At 40.7% G+C, this 22,901-nt stretch overlaps 1 protein-coding gene and 1 long non-coding RNA gene across 3 annotated transcripts; both read right to left on the bottom strand.

Annotated features, from left to right (window-relative positions):
- Positions 1-1,750: 1,750 nt before the first annotated feature.
- LOC135201764 (uncharacterized) lies at positions 1,751-21,931 on the bottom strand. Its single transcript, XM_064231042.1, has 6 exons — positions 21,825-21,931; positions 17,666-17,797; positions 6,828-6,876; positions 6,241-6,507; positions 4,999-5,734; positions 1,751-3,845 (listed from the first exon to the last, which is right to left on the bottom strand). The coding sequence occupies exons 2-6, from the start codon at positions 17,731-17,733 to the stop codon at positions 3,841-3,843; spliced, it is 1,125 nt and encodes a 374-aa protein (XP_064087112.1). The 5' UTR covers positions 17,734-17,797; positions 21,825-21,931; the 3' UTR covers positions 1,751-3,840.
- Positions 18,199-20,972, bottom strand: LOC135201931 (uncharacterized). 2 transcript variants are annotated; one of them, XR_010311629.1, is made up of 2 exons: positions 20,858-20,972; positions 18,199-18,392 (listed from the first exon to the last, which is right to left on the bottom strand). It is a non-coding gene; the product is annotated as an uncharacterized LOC135201931 (long non-coding RNA). The 2 variants fall into 2 exon arrangements; XR_010311632.1 differs by having other exon boundaries at positions 18,199-18,370.
- Positions 21,932-22,901: the final 970 nt, after the last annotated feature.

Genomic DNA, 22,901 nt, shown 5'->3' with positions numbered 1-22,901 from the left:
CTGAAGTATTGGTATAAATTGCATGAGTCCGCTCTGAGCGCTCAACAGTATTCCAAGAGTAACCTTTGCGACTGCTTACAGAGACTCCTTTAATTGCTTGGTGCTCACACTTGTCTAATTTAAGCTTTGTTTCACACACCAAGACATGGCAAATGAGTAATGATGGATGAACATCAACATGGTTAAACCAGGCTAAGGTTACAGAGAATGGAATGGCAGAACGTGCTGATCAAATCAACTGAACTTGCAGATCCAGTCAGTACTACTAATCAGCAGCGATTTGAAAATCGCAGAATTAAGAATCATACTCGTTTTTGTTGCAAGCCGCTCGAGTCTTCTGGTGATTATGAATGGGTGAAATATAAAATTTTGGGCAAAGACCAAGTATTGGGACCCATGAGGTCATTCAGTGCTGAAAGGGAAATTGATACTAAAAAGGTTTAAAAGGGTGTATCATGAGGAAAACCTCACTGTTGCACTAGGAAAATATTGTTGGGAAAAGGTGGAAAGTAAGATGCAAGAAAGACAATATCAACCGTGGTATAGTAAAGGGAATGAAGGTTGCAGCTTTGGGCTGAAGGAATGTTGCAAAAGGTGCGTCCACACGGTCAAACAATGTCCAGCGGACAAACATTGTTACCATATCGTAGGCGAAGCAGGATGACGTCATAAGCGCTGAAACGATGGAAGTAGATCTTTCAACAAAAAGAGGTACCAGAAAAGGTTGTATACCACTGCTTTTACTCTGCTCACAAGACAATGACCGGTGGAAATTGGTAACAATGTTTGTCCGTCGGACATTGTTCGACCGTGTGGACGCACCTAAAGAAACCAAAGTGAAGCCTGCAGTGAACTATGTGAGATGAACTGACGACACTACTTCCCTTCGGAGGTGATTTGAATACAAGGGAGGTTCTTATATGCTATAAATTACAACAGCCAGCACTGTAAATATAAATGGTCATGGCAAAACTGTAAGAACTACTGCAAAAAGGCTAATAAGACAGAAGAAGCTGTGTCATTTCCTGTGGTTTCTAGCTGTTAACCTGCCAGGTGGTCAAGTAACTACTACCGAGAAGACACATTTCTGCAAGACTTCAGTTGTGAGAATTGTTCAGGGCTGTTAACAGAAAACAGGCAGACTTCAGTTGTTTTGTTGTACATGGCTCAAATTTTGGGAACGATGTGGTGGTCTGAGAATTCTTGCAACTCAAGCATGATGCACATAATCACTACTCTACCCTATCATTATCAGAGGAATTGGCAGACTAAATGATCGTGTCCCTTGCCATCAGCCATTCTGCAAACCGTCAGGACCAGTATATATTTGTAACAAGTCTACACTTATAAGATCAGAACTTTCCCTGCTCTCCGGGCATTATTCATAAAAGAAAAGGAATAATTTAAGTGATTCAGACAAATAGCAACAAATGGAGAAGTGACATCCTAAGAAGATGAAGACAAATAGATAGCAACAGATGTGTGTGGATACACGTTATCAAAGCCACATTAACAGAGGGGTCATTTGTATTGACAGATATGCCAGAATTACATATATGCAGTTTTAAAATACTGTATACTAGCTTTAATGCGAGTTATTGTATGAATACTAGCCTTCATTCTTCATTTCCTTTGGCACAAATATAATGTTCCCAAAACACAGTGACTGCTGGCCAGTCTCTTTTTCCCTGTACGTAAATGGTTTTAACATTTGAAGAAAAGAATGAATGTTTTGTCAATGAAACTCGTATGGTTTCCAATTTTCATCTCTTTTGCCAGTAGTACTCAATTTTACCAAAATTCAAGGTGAATATACAACAGGACATCTCTAGAATAGTCTAATTGAACTTAACTGCTCTAATGTCATTACCTGTAGCCTGTTTTACCACTGACAGTCACAGTGCATCATTCTGTACGATGATTTCAGTACTGTATTGTCATGCTTTATCACTGGATTATAGAGTTAAGCCAAAGGCCAAGCACTGGGACCTATGAGGTCATTCATTCATTCAGCACTGAAAAGGAAATTGAGAGCAGGTAAGTTTGAAAGGTATAACAGGAGGAAAACCTCAAAGCAGTTGCACCATGAAATCATTGTTAGGAGAGGGTGGATAGCAAGATGGAAGAAAGATATTATGAATGGAGGTACAGTAAAAGGAAGGAAAGGGATTGCAGTTAGGGGCCGAGGGGATGCTGCAAAGATCCTTTAGTAATGGCCACAGTGCACCCCATGGGATGAACTGAAGCCATGCTTTGTGATGAACTGTGAACAAGAGCATTGACTGAGCCAGTTTATGAGAGGTAAGTCCAGGTGCAGTCTTCAGACTGAGCTTGTGTTCAAGTTCAGGTTGTTTTAGTTTTTTTACGAGTCATTCAGTCAAAGAAATACAAATGTGACATAATTCAACCAACATATTCAAACAGTTATGTAGTTTAGGTTACAGAAATTCATTTTATTTCAGCACTTCAATAAACAGGGAACAATTCATAGGCATACTTTCTTCACTATTCACCCAAATGATCAAAACTTCACTCAAAATGTAAGGGAGGTTATGTGAAAGTATTTAAAAAGTTAAACATAATAATTAAACCATTATACTAACTTGTATGATTATTCTTCTAACAAATTTTCAGCAGTCCTGAGAGCAATGTTAACAAGACCCCAAGAACTGATGTAAGGTCGTTGCCTCCAAGTGCAATTAGTACTTACAGTTTTAGCATCTGAATCTTAGTCTCAAGTTTTGTACTTAGCTGATTATTATTATGGACTACATATTGTAAATTGAACCACCTTCAGTTTCAGTGCTTTTAGTAATGTTGCAATAATTATTTTAACACTGGCCCTTTTGTCCATGTACATTTAATGCACGGTAAGCTGTTTCTATTCATATAACTGTGTAACTTTATTGGGATTTTCCATGCCGGAGAGGAGACGCAGTGTCTCGAAATTCTGTGTAGAACTATTCTTTCTTCCTTGAATTTTTGAGTTTTCATAACCACTATAGTACTTTTGTTTAAAACAGGAACATTTTGTATTCACTCAGTGATGTATGGATGTAACCACAGAAATAAAATTCAAGATTTCCTACAATTGCAATATCGGTGTGCCACACAAACATTGAAAGCCCTTATATAAAAAATAAATAATTAAAATATTGTACATAATAATCTTGCTCTAGCAATAGGAAAATCCTTTTTAAACCAAAGCCTCATAAACTTTATTTTGATTACTAAAAAGTATAAGTCACCTTACAAAGCGATGTTAAATACTGGCAGTCTCAACATATAAGGTATTAAATATGTACACTTATTATTTTCTCAAACCTTATACAATGTTCATGTTGCAAATTAAAAAAACCTACTGGCTAATAATTTACCATTTATTTTCTCTTTTTGTATCTTATTGCATACCTGACCAGTTAAATCAAGACATTGCATCAGGTTTGTTATAAATAGAAAAATCAAAATTCAATGTCATATTCAAACAAATTACTTTACTTCAGGTGAAGGGTCACTATGCCCTTTTTTCCTACACACATTTCATCAGCTGGAGAAGTCTTAATACATCCCAGTATACACAACAATGTGCATATCACCTGGTTTCACTAGTAAATACATTAAAGTAAATTCATGGTGGTGTTATTGGTGACATACCTCAGGCAGAACAAGAAATAAATAACCATAAGGCATAAAACACTTGTAACAAGGCATATTCTTTCACAGGTGAGATTCGGTAAACTTCATACGATGTCTTTTCTATTAACGGCAGCGGTGTAGTACAACGATATCTTGGTCTCGCATAAACCGTGTATAAATGAGCTGCTCCAGAGCATTGGTTCTTCATTCTGCAAAAGTTCAATCAAATTTCAATTTGCATAATCATAAAAGATAGTACAACAATGAGCTTGAACTTACATTAAAATAGTATTGCATATCACTTGTGCGTTCCACAGCTTCCAAGGAAACCTACAGATTTATTTGAATATAAAAAAATTAATAATTTTATTATTTCCATGTTTCAAAGATGCAAACCTATCACTCCTTCATGATCTTATTCCCATTCTGAGTGAAGACAATGAGAGTAGAAAATGGGAGGTAAAGAGAGAAAAAAAAAAGTTGGACCATGCTATAAAAGGTAAAATTTTCCACATCAATACATTTCATTGAGACATTGCTTATTGCCCCAAAATAACCACAAATGTTAAGTATTATCTTTCAAACATCTTCCCAGAAAAAATGATAATCAAGGAGATGAAACAGGAAAGCAAATATACACTACATATTACTCGTGCAGAAAATCAAAAGCCAAATGTCAAAAATATCCTTTACCTAAGAAAAGAAGGCCATCAACTGAAAGTAATACACATTTTCTCTTTCAATGAGTCTATGCTCTTCCAAAAACAAGAAACACAAAAATGGTAATAAAGAATGACTCTTAAGGCTGGCCTGCAGTTTGTTTCTATATATGTAATAGTAAAACTTGAATTCAATTTAATAAATCAAAGTTCGTTAAAATTCTGATACCTAAACAGGTCAAAATGTACCAATGTTTTTATCAGAAAGTTGGTTCAAAAGAGATTTGTTTTTAAGAAAGGTGAAAACAGAGTATGGTATATGGTAATGTTTAAAAAGTTGGACAGCCACACAGAAAAAAAAAGGGTATGGAAGACAAGTAAAAGGCAGGAAGCCATGGAGCTGGTGGGACCAACAGGATTGTTGCTAAGAGCCTTTAGTATTTTCTACAGCACACTATGAATGATAAACAAGGTGGCACCCTCTCCAAGGACAGAATTGAGTCAACCCACCAACATACAAGGAGTGGAAAAGTGAACACAAAAGGAACTGAGACCGAGAGCAGACCTCACCTCATGAGAACGAACGCTGATATCTGTGCCCACTTGCAATTTTACGATGGTCCTCCACATCAATGAGCAAAAGAATCATTAAAAAATGATAGGCTTACATTTATATGAACACATTTTGATGGCTGCATCTTACCTAAGGAAAACAGTTTCACTGCCTTCACTTCAAGAGCTCGTTCTAGGAGTTTTTGAGCATTTCTATTCCCGAATCTTTCTGCTGCATCGTGCGCTGAACTTAAGGCTTGATAACTAATTCGCTGGAAATGTTTTTGAAGCAAAAATGGCAGAAGCTCCAAGTTATTCTTCATGGATGTCAAATAAATTGCATTCACAAGTGTTTCATCTGTATACAAATGGTAGGAATCCATTAACAGGTGGCAAACTTCCTCACTCGTTCCACCTCCAGCAACCACTAAAAGTGTACCATTCAGTGTCTCAGCATCATATTTGTTTTGCTTTAATAACTGATGGGCTCTCAACTCATTTTCTTCCAGACATGCTTCTGCCAACATCACATCAAACTTTGCATATTTTTTTTCCAACTTTAGTAAAACATCTACTTTTTCCCAGTCTCTCCGATCAATTAATTTTGCTAATATTTCATTCATGCACTCCCCCTTATGACGGAATTTCCTACGAAGAACGGAATAAATTATCTGCCACTCATTTAGAGCAAAGGCTTTTTGAAGTAATGGATCCAAATCACCCACAGTGAACGATATATTCATCGCGAGCAGTAGCTCCACAGCAGTCCATTCACTTTCCTGCGCTGCACAAGAAAGGATATAAGATGCTGAGTCATGGCTTAATGCCGGTTGACGTTTAAGAACATCTTCCACCGCAGTCCAATGTCCAGTTAATATTGGCCGACACTGGAAAAACGTATGAAAAAGTTATCAATAAAGAATAGCCCATAAATATGTAATCAGTTGTTACTACTTCATTCTCTTAATTAGAAAAAAAATTTAAAAAAAATAATTCTCATGCTCATGACACAGACCTCCTATTTCTTATTAGGAATACATGCCTAATTGAAAAAAAATACTGAATAATTGCCTGAACTCACATAGTAATGGTTAATTATGAGAGAAATACCCTTCTACAGATGTTCTGTTTCAATAGACACCTGCTCTCAATTTTCCACTAGTTTCCCATCAGCAGTTAAAAATATCAGTATAACAAAGTCCCTGTTACTCAAGTAGACAACTCAATCCCCCTAAGTAAAAATCACCCTTTATCTGATGCTCTTTACATAAACATTTATATACTACATACAGATATAATTTGTGAAACAATTTTCCAGACTCTTCAGTGCACAGGACAAAAATATTACTGGTAAGCATCCTACTTGCTTCCTGGAATATAAGAATTTTCTCACCTTCAGTGACGAAGTAAGGATCATTTCGGCACATCCAGTGTGACCATAGTGAATTGCCTGGGCGAGAGCCGTTTTCCCACCATGTACAGTGTTAAGGTGTAGATCTGGGTGTAACATCAGTTCTCTCATAACTTCGGCCTGTCCATTACAGCATGCAGCAGACAGAAGGGTGCCACCATACTGGTTAACAGCATTAATGTTGCCACCAGATTTTAGCCAAGCTCTGACATTTTCCACTCTCCCATCCCATGCCGCACTACTTTGCTCCTGTTACAAAACTTATATTACAGTATACTACAATATAGTACTGACAAAATATGGTCTGCAGTTTCTTTATTAAAGTATATTAAACTCATGCTAATGGGCTGGAACTGTTTCATTAGTTATCTCCAGCTAAACAACATCAATGTATACTGTGATTAAAATGAAAACTACACAAGAAAGGTCTTCTTGTATCCTGCATTGACCAAAACATGCTTTTTCTTTGCAAGTCATAATAAACCTCATAAAAGGAAAATATGCATACATAATAGGAGATATGAAGAAAAATTGGAGTATGATATTGAAAAAAAAAAAAATGCCTGTACCTGAGGAAGCCCTTTTCTCGGTGGTGGACAAATGCAAGGTTGTGAACCCCTGTTGGAAGAAAGCAAGATAAAGTCAAGTAAATATTCCTTTCAAATCAACTTCTGCACTCCACACCAGCTGTAAGCAAATCACTCTTTCACAAATGCCTTTCTTGCCAAATTCTGTTGGGAATGAAGCCACAACAAAATGTTTTACGCAGAACCTCTTTGGGCATTGGCTGCACTACCTACTTACTGCCTAAAGTTTTTTAGTTTTTGATGTATTCTTTCACCTTGGAATCTACTTACCATACTGTATAAGGTCTTTATCTTGCTTTATTTTGTACATTTAGATCAGCTCTATAAGTCTCAGAATCAAGACTCTGTGGGCTTGGGTAAACTGCTTTATCATACTGTGAAATGACAACAACTGAGGAATATACTTTCATCTGTGAGTACATATTAATTCTTACACACATTCTATATGGAATATAAAATGCCTCAGTCAAATTCTTCAAGTAAAAATATCTCAAGTCCTTATTTTCCAAGGAATTGTGGAAATCAAAGTCCATACAAGAATGCAAAATATGAAAAAATCAAAGCTGACTGATATTTGACAACAATAATATAGCACATCAGCCACATGAAATGACACCTTGCAAAAGTCAAGGGAATGAAGGATCCAATTGCATACCATTACTCAGTGTCACAACAGCATACAGTATATATACTGTATAATTACTTATGTACTCTACTGTGGTGTGCCTTACTGTACTTCAAAGGTAACTACTACTTCAAATCATAACAATACATACAGCTTTTAAATAATTTTGACACTTTAGCTACCCTATCTAGTCTTTGTGGTGAGTTCCAAATTTAGAACAAAACTAAGAAAATGCAGGCAAAATAAAAGAGACCACGAGAGCCACGGAAGATTGCAGCTGAGAAGATGAAATACACCAACTGACCAATAAGAAGAAAATGAAATTTACATCCTGATAATGAATGATGAATTCAAAACAAGAGAGAGGTAACAGAAGCCCATTAAAAACATTGATAAAAGAAGTGAATGTAGCTGAAAAGAAGTCTTTTTATGAGACTGATAATGTTAAGCCAAGAATGGGGGTGCTTTTGGCCATTCTGCTAAGACAATGAAAAGTGGGAGCTGGAATGATTGGGCAGCATGATAGATACTGAAACTAAAGATGAAGTACACAGACCTAAAGGTGGAAACCGGAGAAAACTCCACGGCTGCACAAAGAAGCAGTAATAGTTAGAGAGGCTGAGAACAAAGACTGAAGGAAAGAAGCAGAATGGGAAATACAATGATATTGTTAGTATACAATAAAGTTTTGTACATACTTACCTGGCAGATATATACTTAGCTTAGGTCTCTGACGTCACGACAGAAAATTCAAAACTCGCGGCACACGCTACCGGTAGGTCAGGTGATCTACCTTACCCGCCGCTGGGAGGCGGGTGTAAGAACCAGTCCCCCTTTCTTGTCAGGTTATTTTCTTCCACCTGTCTCCTGAGGGGAGGCTGGGCGGGCCATCAATCGTATATATCTGCCAGGTAAGTATGTACAAAACTTTATTGTATACTAACAATATCATTTTTGTACATGAACTTCCCTGCCAGATATATACTTAGCTGATTGACACCCTTGGTGGAGGGAAAGAGACACATACTTACTTAGAAAGTGGGGACAACACATGTTAAAGGAATACATAATATAAACCTCTGGTTCTTTACCGTGATTTAGGAGCAGAAGACTTTGTACGTTACCTGTCTATTAGTCTGCGGTTTTGCCTAAAGAGTCTCAGCGAGGGCGTGACCTATGGCTGAAGAACTCTTTGGGTCTACCCAATGGGAACTGAGTCCACTTACTTGGCAGAATCCAAGCAGGATCTGGTCAATGGGGATCAACCCGCTTACATGCAGAGCCTATCACTACCAATTGCAAGGAGCCTCAAGCACAACCGATCACCTAACCAAATACTAACATTAGTATACGAAAGAAGGAGCTGCCTCTGCAACCTCCTTCGTACAACCAAAAAACTCAAACTTAAAACTAACAGGGAAAAAGGATTAAAAAGGATGTGTTTCAGCTCCCTGCCCCAGCACTGAATCCGCCGATACGTAAGGGCCTAGCCCAAAACACTTATCATACGTAATCGATACGTCCCTTAGGTAGTGATTAGAGAAGACTGATTCACACCTCCAAAAGTGGCCTTCATAAGGTTTTGTAATGACAAATTCTTCTTGAAAGCCAAAGACGTCGCGATGGCCCGTACTTCGTGCGCCTTGACTTTCAGAAGGTTAAACTGTTGCTGATTGCAAGAAGTGTGTGCTTCTCTAATAATATTCCTGATAAAGAATGAGAGTGCATTTTTAGATAAGGGCCTACTGGGGTCCCCCTTACAGAGCACCAGAGATTGCTCTCATTAGCGGCAAGTCTTTTCTTCCTCTGAAGATAATATTTTCAGGCTTCTCACCGGGCAAAGAGATCTCTCCTCTTCTGTCCAACTAAGGAGATAAGCTTTTTTTTGATTTCGAAGCTCCTGGGCCACGGCGAAGAGGGCTTTTCATTCTTGGTTAGGAAAGCCGGAAGAAAAGAGCAAACCGCGGAGCCTCCTTGGAAACCTACCTCACCTTCTAGAGCCTGCAGCTCGCTGACCCTCTTCGCTGACGCTAACGCACAGAGAAAAAGAGTCTTCATCGAAAGGTCTCTGAACGAAGCAGCATGGGGAGGTTCGACCTTGAGGACCTCAGGAAGAGCAGCACGACATCAAGATTCCAGCTAGGCACTAAGGAGGAGGTTCTTTTAACCGTTTCAAACGATCTGATTAAATCATGGAGGTCCTTGTCCTCAGATATGTTTAATCCTCTATGACGAAAAACTGAGGAAAGCATGCTCCTGTATCCCTTGATGGTGGAGACAACCAACCCGCATTTTTCCCTCAGGAAGATAAGGAAATCTGCAATCTGAGTCACAGAGGTACTGGAGGAGGAAACTTTATGAGTCCTGCCCCACCAGCGTCGAAAAACATCCCACTTCGACTGGTAGACTCTAGATGTGGAAGGTCTACGTGCATTGGCAATAGCCTTGCAGACTTTGCCGAAAAGCCCTTAGCTCTGACGAGACTCTTGATAGTCTGAATCCAGTCAGACTGAGAGCGGGGAGGTTTTTGTGAAACCTGTCGAAGTGGGGCTGTTTGAGCAGATCGACTCTTAGAGGTAGGGATCTTGGGACATCCACCAGCCATTCCAGTACCTCTGTGAACCAGTCGTGGGCGGGCCAGAACGGAGCTATCAACGTCATCCTTGTTCCCTCTGACGCTGCGAATTTCCTTAACGTTTCCCCTATAATCTTGAAAGGCGGGAACGCGTAAAGATCCAGATTCCTCCAATCCATCAGGAATGCATCTATTGCCACTGCTCTTGGGTCTGCAATAGGGGAGCAGTATAGATCTATCCGCGCATTCCTGGAGGTCGCAAATAGATCGAGATGGGGCCTGCCCCACGTCCTCCACAGCTCCTGGCATACGTCCCGCAGTTTGCTGAGTGTCCTCACTCTGAGGGAAGGACTTGATTCCTTCTGCATAGCAGATCCGCTCTGACATTTCTTTCTCCCTGTACGAACCTGGTGAGAAGCCTTATGTTCCTTTCCTCTGACCACAAGAGGAGCGATCTCGCTGTCTCGTACAGGGAGAAAGAGTGAGTCCCCCCCTGTTTCCGAATGTAAGCCAGGGCTGTAGTGTTGTCGGAGTTGATCTGAACATATTTCCCTTTTACGAGGGGTTCGAAGGTCTTGAGAGCTAACCAAATCGCTGTTAGCTCCTTCTTGTTGATGTGCCAGGACACCTGATCCCCCATCCAGGTGCCTGACACTTCTCTCGACCCGAGAGTAGCTCCCCACAACCTTTGTCCGAAGCGTCTGCATACAACACTAGGTTGGGGTTCCGAACCTGCAAGGAAAGGCCTTCCTTGAACAATAGAGGGTCTAGCCACCAACGTAGATCCTCCTTTATCTCTTCGCGAAATCTTGAACGCAAAGTCCAGACCTTGAGACTTCTGATTCCCAGTTCCTCGTCAGGAAGAACTGTAGGGGTCTGAGGTGCAACCTTCCTAGAGAACGAATTGCTCCAGCGAGGAGAGTGTCCCCAACAGACTCATCCACTCCCTCGCTGTGCATACATCTTTCTCTAGAAAGATTGCTACCTTCTCCAAACCTCGGGTTATCCTCTCTGGGGACGGATACGCCGAAAAACCTGAGAAGCCATCAGAATCCCCAGATAGATACGCTCTGACTGGGGATTAGCTGTGACTTCTCGAAATTCACTAGCAAACCCAGAGAAGCTGCTAGATCCAACGTCACTCGTAAGTCCTCCAGACATTTCTACTTGGATTTGGCCCTGATAAGCCAATCGTCCAAGTAGAGGGAAATCCTCACTCCCTCGAGATGAAGCCACTGGGCAACGTTCTTCATCAGTCCTGTGAATACTTGGGGGGGGGGGGGCCGTGGAAAGGCCGAAGCATAGGGCCCTGAACTGAAAAAACGTTCCCTCCCCACATGAATCTGAGATATTTGCGAGAAGAAGGATGGATCGGCACATGGAAGTAAGCGTCCTGAAGGTCCAGCGACACCATCCAGTCCCCGGGACGAAGAGCTGCTAAGACTGATGACGTCGTCTCATAGCGAACTTCCTCTCTTCACAAAGACATTCAGGGCGCTTACGTCCAGAACCGGTCTCCATCCTCCTGAGTTCTTGGGAACTAGGAACAGACGGTTGTAGAACCCCGCTGAAAGAGGGTCCTGAACCATCTCTATTGCCTCTTTCTCTAACATCAGCTCTACGCTAGAGCGAGGGCTTGATTCATTAGTGGGTCTTTGTATTTGGCCACCAGTGCCCTTGGAGTGGTGGTCAAGGGTGGTCTCGAAATAAAGGGAATGAGGTATCCCCTCTTGATGATCGCGAGGGACCAGTTTTGTCCGCCCCCTTTCGTGCCCAGACATCTGCAAAGTTCAGAAGTCTGGCACCCACAGTTGTCTGGAGGACCCCCGAACTATTTCTTGGCCCTAATAGACCGGGAGAAGGTCCTTCCTCTTCTAGGTGGTCTCGAACCTCTGGAGGAAGAAGAGCGAGACGAAGGTCCTCCTCGAAAGGGTTCTTGCCTACTTTGAGCCTCTTTCTTCGTCTTCTGCTGAAACGAAGGTTTCGGAATTCTAGCCGAGCGAGCTAGCATATCCTGCGTCGCTTTTGCTGATAACGAGCTGGAGATATCGTTAATAGTCTTCTTGGGGAAGAGTTGCGGGGAAAGCTGTGAATACAGCAAGGAAGCTCTCTGTGCGTGAGAAACGCCTTGGTAAGAAAAGAGCAGAAAACGGCCCTCTTCTTTACCACTCCTGCACCAAAAGTGAAGCAATTTCCCCGGAACCGTCTCTCACTGCCTTGTCCATGCAAGACAGAACTGCGTGGAGGTCTTCAGGCGAAAGAGTGTCTTGCTCTTGAGTCCTCTTAGCCAACACTCCCAGGGTCCAGTCAAGAAAGTTAAAAACTTCTAAGACTCGGAACATTCCCTTCAGAAGGTGATCCAACTCGCTCATACCCCACGTCGTCTTCGCAGAATTCAGCGCCGAGCGACGTGCGGAATCGACCAACGAAGAGAAGTCCGAGTCTGCAGAAGAGGGAAGAGTTAGACCCAAGGGCTCTCCTGACTCGTACCAGAACCCCATCTTACCCGTCAGCTTGGACGGGGGAAAAGAAAAAACTGTCTTGCCCTTCTCTTCTTTTGAAAGCAACCAGTCGTCAAAGTTCTTCATAGCCTTCTTCATAGACACTGTAGGCTTCATCTTAACGACTGAAGACTTCTTAGCCGTATTGGTCGTTGAAAATAAGGAAGGAGGAGACGGAGGAGCAACGGCCGAAAGAGACTCCCCAAAATCTTGCAAGAGGAGGTCTGTAAGTCTCTTATACGAAGAAACCGAAGCATCCTTGGGCAAATCTTCCTCCGAATCAGCAACAAATTCTACCGAAGAATGACGTCTAGAAGCTCTACTGCCCGGAGGAGAGCTAATCCTTGGAGAGCGCCTGTTCGGAGAGCGCCTACTAGGCGAGCGCCTACTGGAAGAAAAACCACCGGGAGAGCGCTTACACGGGGAGCGCCTACCAGGAGAGCGCCTACTTAGAGAGCGCCTCCCAGGAGAGAGCCTACTAGGAGAGCGCCTAGTTGGAGAGCGCCTACTAGGAGAGCGCCTACTTTGAGAGCGCCTCCCAGGAGAGAGCCTACTTGGTGAGCGCCTGCTAGGAGAGCGCCTACTTGGGGAGCGCCTACTAGGAGAGCGCCTACAAGTGGAGGCCCGACTGTCGGAAACAGATTCTAACTCCACAGAAGAGCGTCTGGATAAGGGAGAGCGCCTATCAGGCTCTCTGCGCCTGCTAGGCTCTTGGCGCCTGCCATCCTCACTACGCCTGCCAGGCTCTTGACGCCTGCCACGGGGAGAGAAAACATCCACAGATGAATCCCTGTCAGAAGCGCGGCGCTTACAAGGCTCTGAGCGCCTATCCAATCGGGAGTGATCTAACGGAGGAGAAAACTTCCGTTGCCGCCTACCAGGCTCTTGGCGCCTACTAGGCTCTTGGCGCCTACTAGGCTCTTGGCACCTACTAGGCTCTTGATGCCTACTAGGCTCCGAGCGTCCGTCAAAAGGAGAGTGGCCACCAGGCGAAGAACTCTTCCTTCGCTCCTGACGAAAACGAGGCTCTTGACGTCTGTCAAGCTCTTGGCGCCTACCGAACGAGGAGCGGAAATCCTGAGGAGAGAGCCTGTCTGGCTCCTTACGCCTTACATGCTCACAACTCTTGCTGGGAAGAGAGGAGAGCCTACTCGGAGAAAGATCCCGAGCTCCAGCCTGCACTTCTGACCTCCTACTAACAGGCTCAAAAAGCTCTTCTAGCCAAAGGAGATTTAGCCGAAGGAACGTTTTTAGACTTCTTCACCGGAAGTGAGGCGTCCTTCCGACGATGAGAAGTCCCGGCAATAGACTCCGCTAAAGCCGCAATCTGCGCCTGCAGACCCGCCAGGATACGCGCAGGAGATCTCTTAAACTCCTCTACAGGGGACGAAGTCCGAGAGCGAACAGGAGAAGCGTAACCGGACGAAATCTGGTTCTCTTGCGTTCCACTTCTGGCTCTTCCGCGAAGGATTCGGGGCTGGAAGGAAGGGCGCAAGGATCCTTCCAGGGCCTCTTGAGAGGGCGAGACGACTCCGATGCGCTCCATCTACGCTGAGGAGAAGGCGACGAAGATGACGAGAAGCACTGGCTCAATAACTCCTTCTTGGTTCGATCCAAGGCAGCTGGGAACGAGCAACAGGAACTGCCGAGGGGACGCCTGACCGGTGGGGGTTCTCCCTAACCTTCCTGCGGCTTTCGACTTTCCTCCTCCACTGGGTCTGGGAGTCTGGAAGAGGTCTAGCCTGGAAGCGTTAGTGAGCCGGTCAGACGCACCCTCCACTGCACTAGGGGCACTGCACTGATCACTTGCACTATCATCACTCTTACCTTGTCGAGAGCGAGCGAGGCTCTCCTTACTCCTGATCGAGGCTCTCCCAGAAGCAAACTTCCGAAACGAATCTTCGGGTTCAAAGCTGGGCGCAGGGGCTGAAACTGGAGAAGGAACTACTTCTACTACAGGATTCTCAGCGTCAACTTCACTCACCCTCAATCTACTAGAACTCTTTGAAGAAGCCTTGCGCACCCTATCCTTCTCTAACTTTCTCACATAAGAAGAGAGAGCCTTCCAACCATCCTCATCCAAATTCTCACACTCTTTGCAAGGGTTAATAAAAGAGCATTCATTCCCTCTACACGACTCACATACCGAGTGAGGATCTAATGCAGCTTTAGGAAGCCTAACTTTACATTCCTTCTCTGAACAAACCCTAAATAAACTAGGTTTCTTAACTTCAAAATCATCCATGATTATAGATATGTAAGAGAAATCCAAAAGAAAAATCCAAAACACAGTCCAAAAAGCGTATGCCAAGCCAACAAACAAAGGGTACTTCACCAAATCCAAATCGTCGGCAACGAGAACGAATTTTAACTATCGTAAGGACTGAACAACAGGTGTTGTCCAGCCGGCGACAGAAAATAATCTGACAAGAAAGGGGGACTGGTTCTTACACCCGCCTCCCAGCGGCGGGTAAGGTAGATCACCTGACCTACCGGTAGCGTGTGCCGCGAGTTTTGAATTTTCTGTCGTGACGTCAGAGACCTAAGCTAAGTATATATCTGGCAGGGAAGTTCATGTACAAAAATGAAAAGCTAGAAAGTGGGTGCTGCTGGGGGTTGGATGATACTGCAAATACCCTTCATTAATGCCTACTGTGCACCACATGAACTCCACTGACAGCACTAGCCCCCACTACACACCTCCCGGCAGGGCAACAATAGAGTTGTATGAGTTTACACAGCTAAGACGTTGAAAATAAGATACAACAAACTGCCAAAGAACAGTAGAAGAAAAAACCTTGTGAAGAAAAGCACCAATCAGGATTTAATTGGTAATGTTTAATATGCACTGTAAATAGGAGTAAAAAAATGTAGCCCAAATATTCTGGAGACCTACTGAATAGTGAAAATAAGACAAAACCTTGAAGAATTGGACCTCATTCAACCAACTCTGCTATTTCATTTCTATTTCATAGCATGGGAAGCATTTTCAAAGCAACAAGCAGAAGCAGAATCTCAAAACAAACAAAAATATCACACCTTGATGAGGTTGAACCCACAAGAAATCCTTTGAAGATATGGTTAATGCATTTAATGTGAGGGCTTCACTTTCTATCCCTGCATTAGGAAGAGGGCTGATGAAATTCATTTGGGCAGGGACAACATAAGTGTACCCTGGCAGGGATTCAAAACATCAACCACAATCAAGTGGAGCCATTTATCACTAAGTTTTGGGTGATTTTTGTTTGCCTATGCACCTCATACCTAAAACCATGAATATCTGAGCTGTTAATGGTATACATATTTTTCACTGACATGTTGGGTGTGTGAAAAAGTCTGCAAGATCGATTAGCACCTCAAATGTCGACAAGACAATAGAAACTGACCCGAATGGAATTTGAAGCTCCTAGGACTCTTCTGAATCATTTCTAGGGTGACCCTGACAAAATATACTGGAAATCACAGCAAAATATAAGCAATAATGAAGTCATCCTTGCAGCAAAGTGGCTGAAAACCAAGGATAAACCTCCTTTGTAATGGAATGGTAAAGCCTAAATAAAATTGGACTAAACACATTGAGACTATGTGATACAGCACTGCAAGAAATTATTGTTCTCCTGTTACACTTTCTGGGTGAGGCCAAGAATTTTTTCAACAACTCACATATACACCAGTATACAACCTTCAATTCACAATGAAAAAGAAGAATGACAAAACAGGGCCACAGAAGAAACTAGATAAATGGCTTGATCAAAGACATTTATCTAGAGGAAGAACTGTGCCCTTATACCCAGCAAAACTGCCTAACTGTCTTTAAACAAAACATTAAGAAAATTAACAGATAAGTGGCCGATACAGCTGCCAACTTGACTTTCATCTATTTTGCCAATACATTATTTTTAACATATTTTACAAATAAGATTTCTTTTATAAACAAATATAAAATAAGGATGATTAAGATTCGATAACATCTAACTAATAACCATAAAGAAAAGAGAGAGAGAGAGGTCACTCCTATCTATCTGTTTCGCTTTCATACTCCCACTCAATATCTACTGTAATAAAAGTACAATAAATGAATAGTCAATTACCAAAATTTACCATGAATAATGTTCATGGTTCACTTCGAATAAATAAACCTATGATAATGTACTTTTGTAAATGCAAAGTGCATGTTAATACTAACAAATGTACACAGCTACACAGATTTGTTAACCGCTGATACATAGTTGCTCCTGTGATGTACACAGTTGCTTCGCTTTGCTAATAGCCGATACATAGTTGCTGCTGCGAGAAAAGTTTTTGTGACATTTTGCAAGTTTTATTTTGGTGTTTCCTCACACATATTTTCATATATTTCTTACAAGTTATTATACAATATGAAATGCTTAACAATATTGTAAGCATTTCAAATTATATTCCAGTCTTTGTTTCCCTCAAAATACTCTCATAAATTCTTAACAATTTACTGTGAACCGTGTGGTACTTCTAAACACTGCTAACAATTTTAGACAGAATCATATAAAGCCTGCCTAAATTTTAATACCTTAAGATAGGTTAGGTTTAATTGTAGCAAGTGTTGACAAAACACAGCTGAGAGTCTGGGGAAAAATAGATGCCTAAGTAATAAGTTAACAGCTGCTGAAAGACTCAGAAAAATAACAAAATAAAAAGTTACGGCTCATATGGTTTCAACTGGTATTTTTCAATAACTGAATTGTTTTCCAACTAGCACTGGTAAGAGGGGCATTTGTAAGGGTATGATTTATACCTGTAGTATATGGAGGCAGTCTGTATTTTAACTCATGATATATGCACAGAAATGAGTACAAAGAACAAGTCTGCAAAATGTCACACCATTAACAAAGAAATGAAACATTATGCAAATCCTTTGATGTATAAGGATGGTACTTGCTTAATTTAGCACATTTTCTACATGGCTAACATAATCATCATTATTTAGGCATGTTAGCAAAATGATTACACATGACCTTGTACCAATGCTACCAACATACACAACATCAATGATCTAAAATCAAATTCAATATTTGTAAACTACATCAGTCTTAGGTAATGGTCTTAAAATTTACATCAACTACTATGCTCAAACACATCTTACCCAAAGTTAGGAGACATATCCGATAATTTCATCCGTTTGGGATCAGGATAATACTCTCTGTCATCCATAGTTCCAGAATGAAGGGTAAGATTAATTAAGAAGGTCCTCTTGCATTTGCTTGGAACATCAATTCTGGAAATAAAATATAATCGAGTAAAAGCGATACTTTAAAGCATCCTACAGTAGTATATACAAAACAGAGGGGCACAGAAGTATATCAAGAATAAAAGATACATACCTTTCAACTCAATGGACGAGAAGAGCCTCAAACTTCAACCTCAACCTCCCAGTTAAAGTTAGCAATATGCACAAGGAAGGTTAATTAAGGGGATAAGGGTAAGACACTGCACAAAAGTTAGAATAAGATGTATACTTCCAGTACCACTGCTGCCCTCTTTGGCAAAGGTTAAGAGGGGATGCAAAGAGGACTAAGCCATGCCCTTTCTTTGTGGGTCAAAAATGACACTGAGTCCTTAACAAGGTTAGGGTACGATTACAGTTGGTTAAATTAGAGCAAGTTTACTTGCAATGTATTTAGTCACTTAATGTATTCTTCTTCTGAGTTTTTGTGATAAAGACGCAAAGCATACATTTTCAAAATGCCTCCTTAGCTTAAAGTAAATTTCACTTTGGCTCTTGGTACTAGTTACTTATTTTAGTTTTCTTTGATCAAAAACACGAGTTTTCCACTGAGGTTCTTCAACCCTGTAACATGTAATATAGGAAACTGAAAGGAAAGGCATGTCCCAATATATATACCAGTGAAACAGCCACAAACCACACAATTTCATATTTTACTTTTAATGACAATACTCTTTTGAGTAGCCTAAGTGGTATCTGAATTTCTGCAATTTCCACAGTCAAGCTGAACTCAATCATATACATTGCATTACTAGAAAGATAACCCTCTGGTATACCTGGTGTGAAGATTACTTGCAATAAACTTGGCTTTTACATCTAAATTAGCAAGCTCTCTTATGCTCACTAGCAGTAGATGGGCCAAACGTAGCATTATTAGTATGCCTAAAAATCTGTGATCTTTGAATGAGTATGCATCAATGGGCACTGTGCTAGATTAAAAATTCCAAAAAATGCATATCATAGGTCTACTCAACATCCATAAAAAAATATAAAAAGTGGGAAACTTCAAGTATAACAGGAAACAATGCAGGAAAATGTGTCAAAGGTAATTACAGTGCAATCCTGGATCTTTAACCTAACAAGCAATTGCATCCTACCTAGGACCCACCAACAACCTTACCAAATAACTATGACAGTAGATTTTACATGGAGAACTTTCTTCATAACCTTCCTTAACCTATGATGCTGCGTCTTACTCTTCTCTTGAAATAGCCTGCACTAGGATGCACTGTCCTATAGCTGATTCACTTAATGTAGATTCTTGGGTGAGCCCTATGATTACGAGACGTTTGTTTGGTGGCCTCTGACTGGCTGGTACCGGGAGGTAGGTGCCTCGCTCAATGTCTCATATTTTTTACTGGAGCTTAGAAATCTAGCAAAATATTCTTATTTCTTCATTTATCTCATGTTTTACACAACATAGGAAAGTTTTGGTCGTACCAAAAGATAAGTAAAATCAAGTATAAAGAATTAAATGTGACTCTCTTCACTTTTACTCGTTTTAATTCTTATGTATTTTATCTTATTGATTTCAGGAAATCATGATTAAGTACTACAATTAATAACGAATGTTAGGATGTGACCAAAACTTTCCTACATTGTACAAAATGTGAGATAAATAAACGAATATGAACATATTGCTAGTTTTCTAAGCTACAGATGAAAATAAGAGACACTGAGCAAGCTGCCTACCTCCCGGTCCTGGCCAATCAGAGGCCGCAAAATAGACGTCTCATAGGTACAGGGCTCACCCAAGAATCTACCTTAAGCGAATCAGCTATAGGGTAAAATACCAAATGGCCGGCCTCTACCGCAGCGCGACCACCTTCCTGAAAAATTACTTTAACACTTCCTGCAACCCAAGATAGACATTAGTCAAGAGCCAGCGTCCGTCGAAGCAACACCGCAAGACCTCTACTACTTTCCTGTCGAAGTATGATTTTCTCCCAAGTCACAAATTAATGCCATAATTTCCAATTTTGGGAAGGTGGTCACGCTGCGGTAGAGGCCAGGTGGCCATTCTGTATGTTACCCTACCTAGTGGTCAATAAGGCAATATTTAAAAAATCTTAAAGTTACGTAGCCTGTAGCTATCCAGGGGGAAAAACAAATCTAAATGTAAATGTCGAGAATCCTTTGAAGTAGGACTTCAAAGGATTCTGGACATTTACAGTAAACACAGATAATAGGTATTTAGTGTAAAATACTAACTGGCCTTCCTCTAATGTAGCGTGACCACCTTCCCAAAAATCGGAAAATGGCCTCGACTTGTGACTTGGGAGAAAAATCATACTTCGAGAGGGAAGTAGTAGAGATCTTGAGGTGTTGCTTTGACGGACGCTGCTGGCTCTTGAATAACGTCTATCCCGGGTTACAGGACATGTTAAAGTACTTTTTCGGGAAGGTGGTCGCGCTGCGGTAGAGGCCAGGTGGCCACTAGGTATTTTAATATGGCAATATTTAAAAAAGTTTTAAAGGTTACCTAGCCTGTATCCAGGGTGAAAAACAAATCTAAAAGTTTCATTGTATCGTTTTAAAAGGTCCTACTTCAAAGGATTCTGGGCATTACTATCCTGTCATCAATAGCTAGCTAGCTACTAGCCTACTACTATAACCTAATATGGCATGGCAGCGACATGCAAATATGCAAATAATCAGGCCTGTGTCTTCTTCAGACCCTCCAGGACCTAAAGCAGGGGAGGGACCTAGACCCCAAACCCCCAAATCAAGGGACGTCACCGGCCCTAGGCCTATACAGTTAAGTCTACAGTAACCTGCCCTCATTTAAAGTTATAATAGCCTATAGGTGTAAAAAAATTCATATTGAAACTGTTCGTACATATTGCTATTAAATAAATACAAATTATAGGCTTATTAATGAAGAATTACGCCGTAAAATAAAGCGTAAAATAGGCCTACGAAACAAAAGCCGAAGGTGCTGCTACAGTCCTAGGCCTATATGTCATATTCATAACGCCAATTCCTCCCTATTTTTACGATTTTCTTCACAAACATCTAATTAATCTGCGGATAATGGGGAATTATATCTACCTAGAGTCTCAAAAGGCCAAATTTGATGGGCCTGGGCAGGTTACGGTACAGGTTACGGTACTCTTCCCGGTGTTTTGTTGTTGTTTATTTTTGTGGATAAACTGTCAGCTGAAGGTTGCGTTTCATTGGGAAATTAATATATATAAATTTTAAAAAAACTAATAAATATATTTTTATCTACCGTTAAAATAGTGAGCATAATTCTAATTTCGCAGATATAAAGAATTTGTGATATATCGGCGAGAATAATAATTATTATCAATGAGATTATAATTGAGTACAATGCGTCAGGATACGAATACAAAATTAAATTTAATGTTTGTGGTTTGAGTCATTTTTTCTTCTTTTTTCTTTAAAAACCGAAATAAAGACTTCTTTTATTTTCCAATACAAAACGAGCATTTTTCATTTAGCAGAAATGAAAATTTGCGACTATGTGCAACGGAGAATTATCATATGTGAATAATTTAGTTTAGTTTGCCCAGCTACAAAGAATGCAAGTATATAGGTACTGTATTTTTTTTTATAATAATGCATTTTCCTGCCATGAAATGCAGCTCAGTTTTTTCTACAATGAACTGAAATTAATATAGGATTTACGCCAAAGGATTATACACTGAAACCTAAACAGAGAGTAAAAGTTTGAAAGAGAAGAGGAGGGAAACTTCGTACATAGACTATGAATCAATTGTTAGGAGAGGGTGGGAAAGTAAGATGGAAGAAAAAATATATGAATGGAGGTACAGTAAAAGGAACGAAAAGATGTTGCAGCTAGGGACCGAACGCACGCTGCAAAGAACCTTAAGTACCGCCTACATTGCAGCGTATGAGGAGCACCGGCGGCACTGCGTATATAAGGCCGGCCACTCACATCAGATGGGATTTGTCATGCCCGATCGAAATGGGCGGGGTTTAGGCAACTTTGAATGCGAGTGGGGTGTTTTTAAGTAAAGTCCGATCGACAAACCTGATAGTTAAGGTTTGAATGAGCAACTCACGGTCCGACACGACAGTCAAATAGGAGTTTTTCAGATTAAGTCGTTCAGAACTGATAGTTTGACCGTGAGTGGTGTCTTCGACGGGGCTTGATAAACTAGAAGGTTTATTTACCAAGAAACGGCACAGAAGAGGATATCGTTCAACATGTCAGACTTTCGATAGATAAAGAGTTCTGGACGGGGTAAAGAATATTCTAACAAACACAAAAGAAATGCAGCTTATCAATCGATATTTGAGAAACTAAAGAAAAAGTGTCCTGATGCAACGAAAGAAATGGTGAACAAGAAGATAAATGATAGATATAAGACCTTCATATCGGAAAGAATTAAGGAGAGTAGAGACATCAAAGAAATCAGGAAGTTGTGCATAAGACGTGTCGCCCCTTAGACATGATATATGTACATATTTTTATTTCTTTACATACTGAATTTTGTAAAATTTTATATAATTGCAATTTACCTCATGAGTGTTAACAAAATTAAATTACATAAAACTCTCATTCATCACAGTGATGCTGGATATTGAAGGCCGTAGCGTTTCTAGATCCTGGAGTAACGACAAAGTTTCAAAGTACCAAACAATTACATAATATATATATATATATATATATATATATATATATATATATATATCTATATATATATATATATATAATATATATATATATATATTTAATGGGAAAAATATTCCTTTAATTATTAGTGATTTATTTAGGAATTGATTCATCATCATCCTCTAATATCTTTACTCTGTTGTAAGAGTGATTGGAACTGTAAAATATTTTCGTTTTTGTTGTGGACGTCGAGCGCGTAGCAGTGTGGCCAGTCCCTTGTTTTGTTTTTCTTTCACTTTGAGTATGGGAGCGCTGTCCAGGCCTGTCCTGATTTATCTTTCGTCTGCATTTTGGTAACACTAGCAAAACATGGAAGGATCACAAGTGCTCTCGAAGGTCCACCCTTCATTTTGGCTATTTTACCAAATTATTATCTATCCCTTGCAAGGGATCTAGTCCAGGAGTTCTGGAGACTAGATAAATTAACCAAGT

This window comes from Macrobrachium nipponense, chromosome 11 (genome assembly GCF_015104395.2).
Source record: "Macrobrachium nipponense isolate FS-2020 chromosome 11, ASM1510439v2, whole genome shotgun sequence".
In the NCBI taxonomy this organism is placed as follows: domain Eukaryota; kingdom Metazoa; phylum Arthropoda; class Malacostraca; order Decapoda; family Palaemonidae; genus Macrobrachium; species Macrobrachium nipponense.
This window is presented reverse-complemented; position numbering and strand designations above follow the sequence as displayed.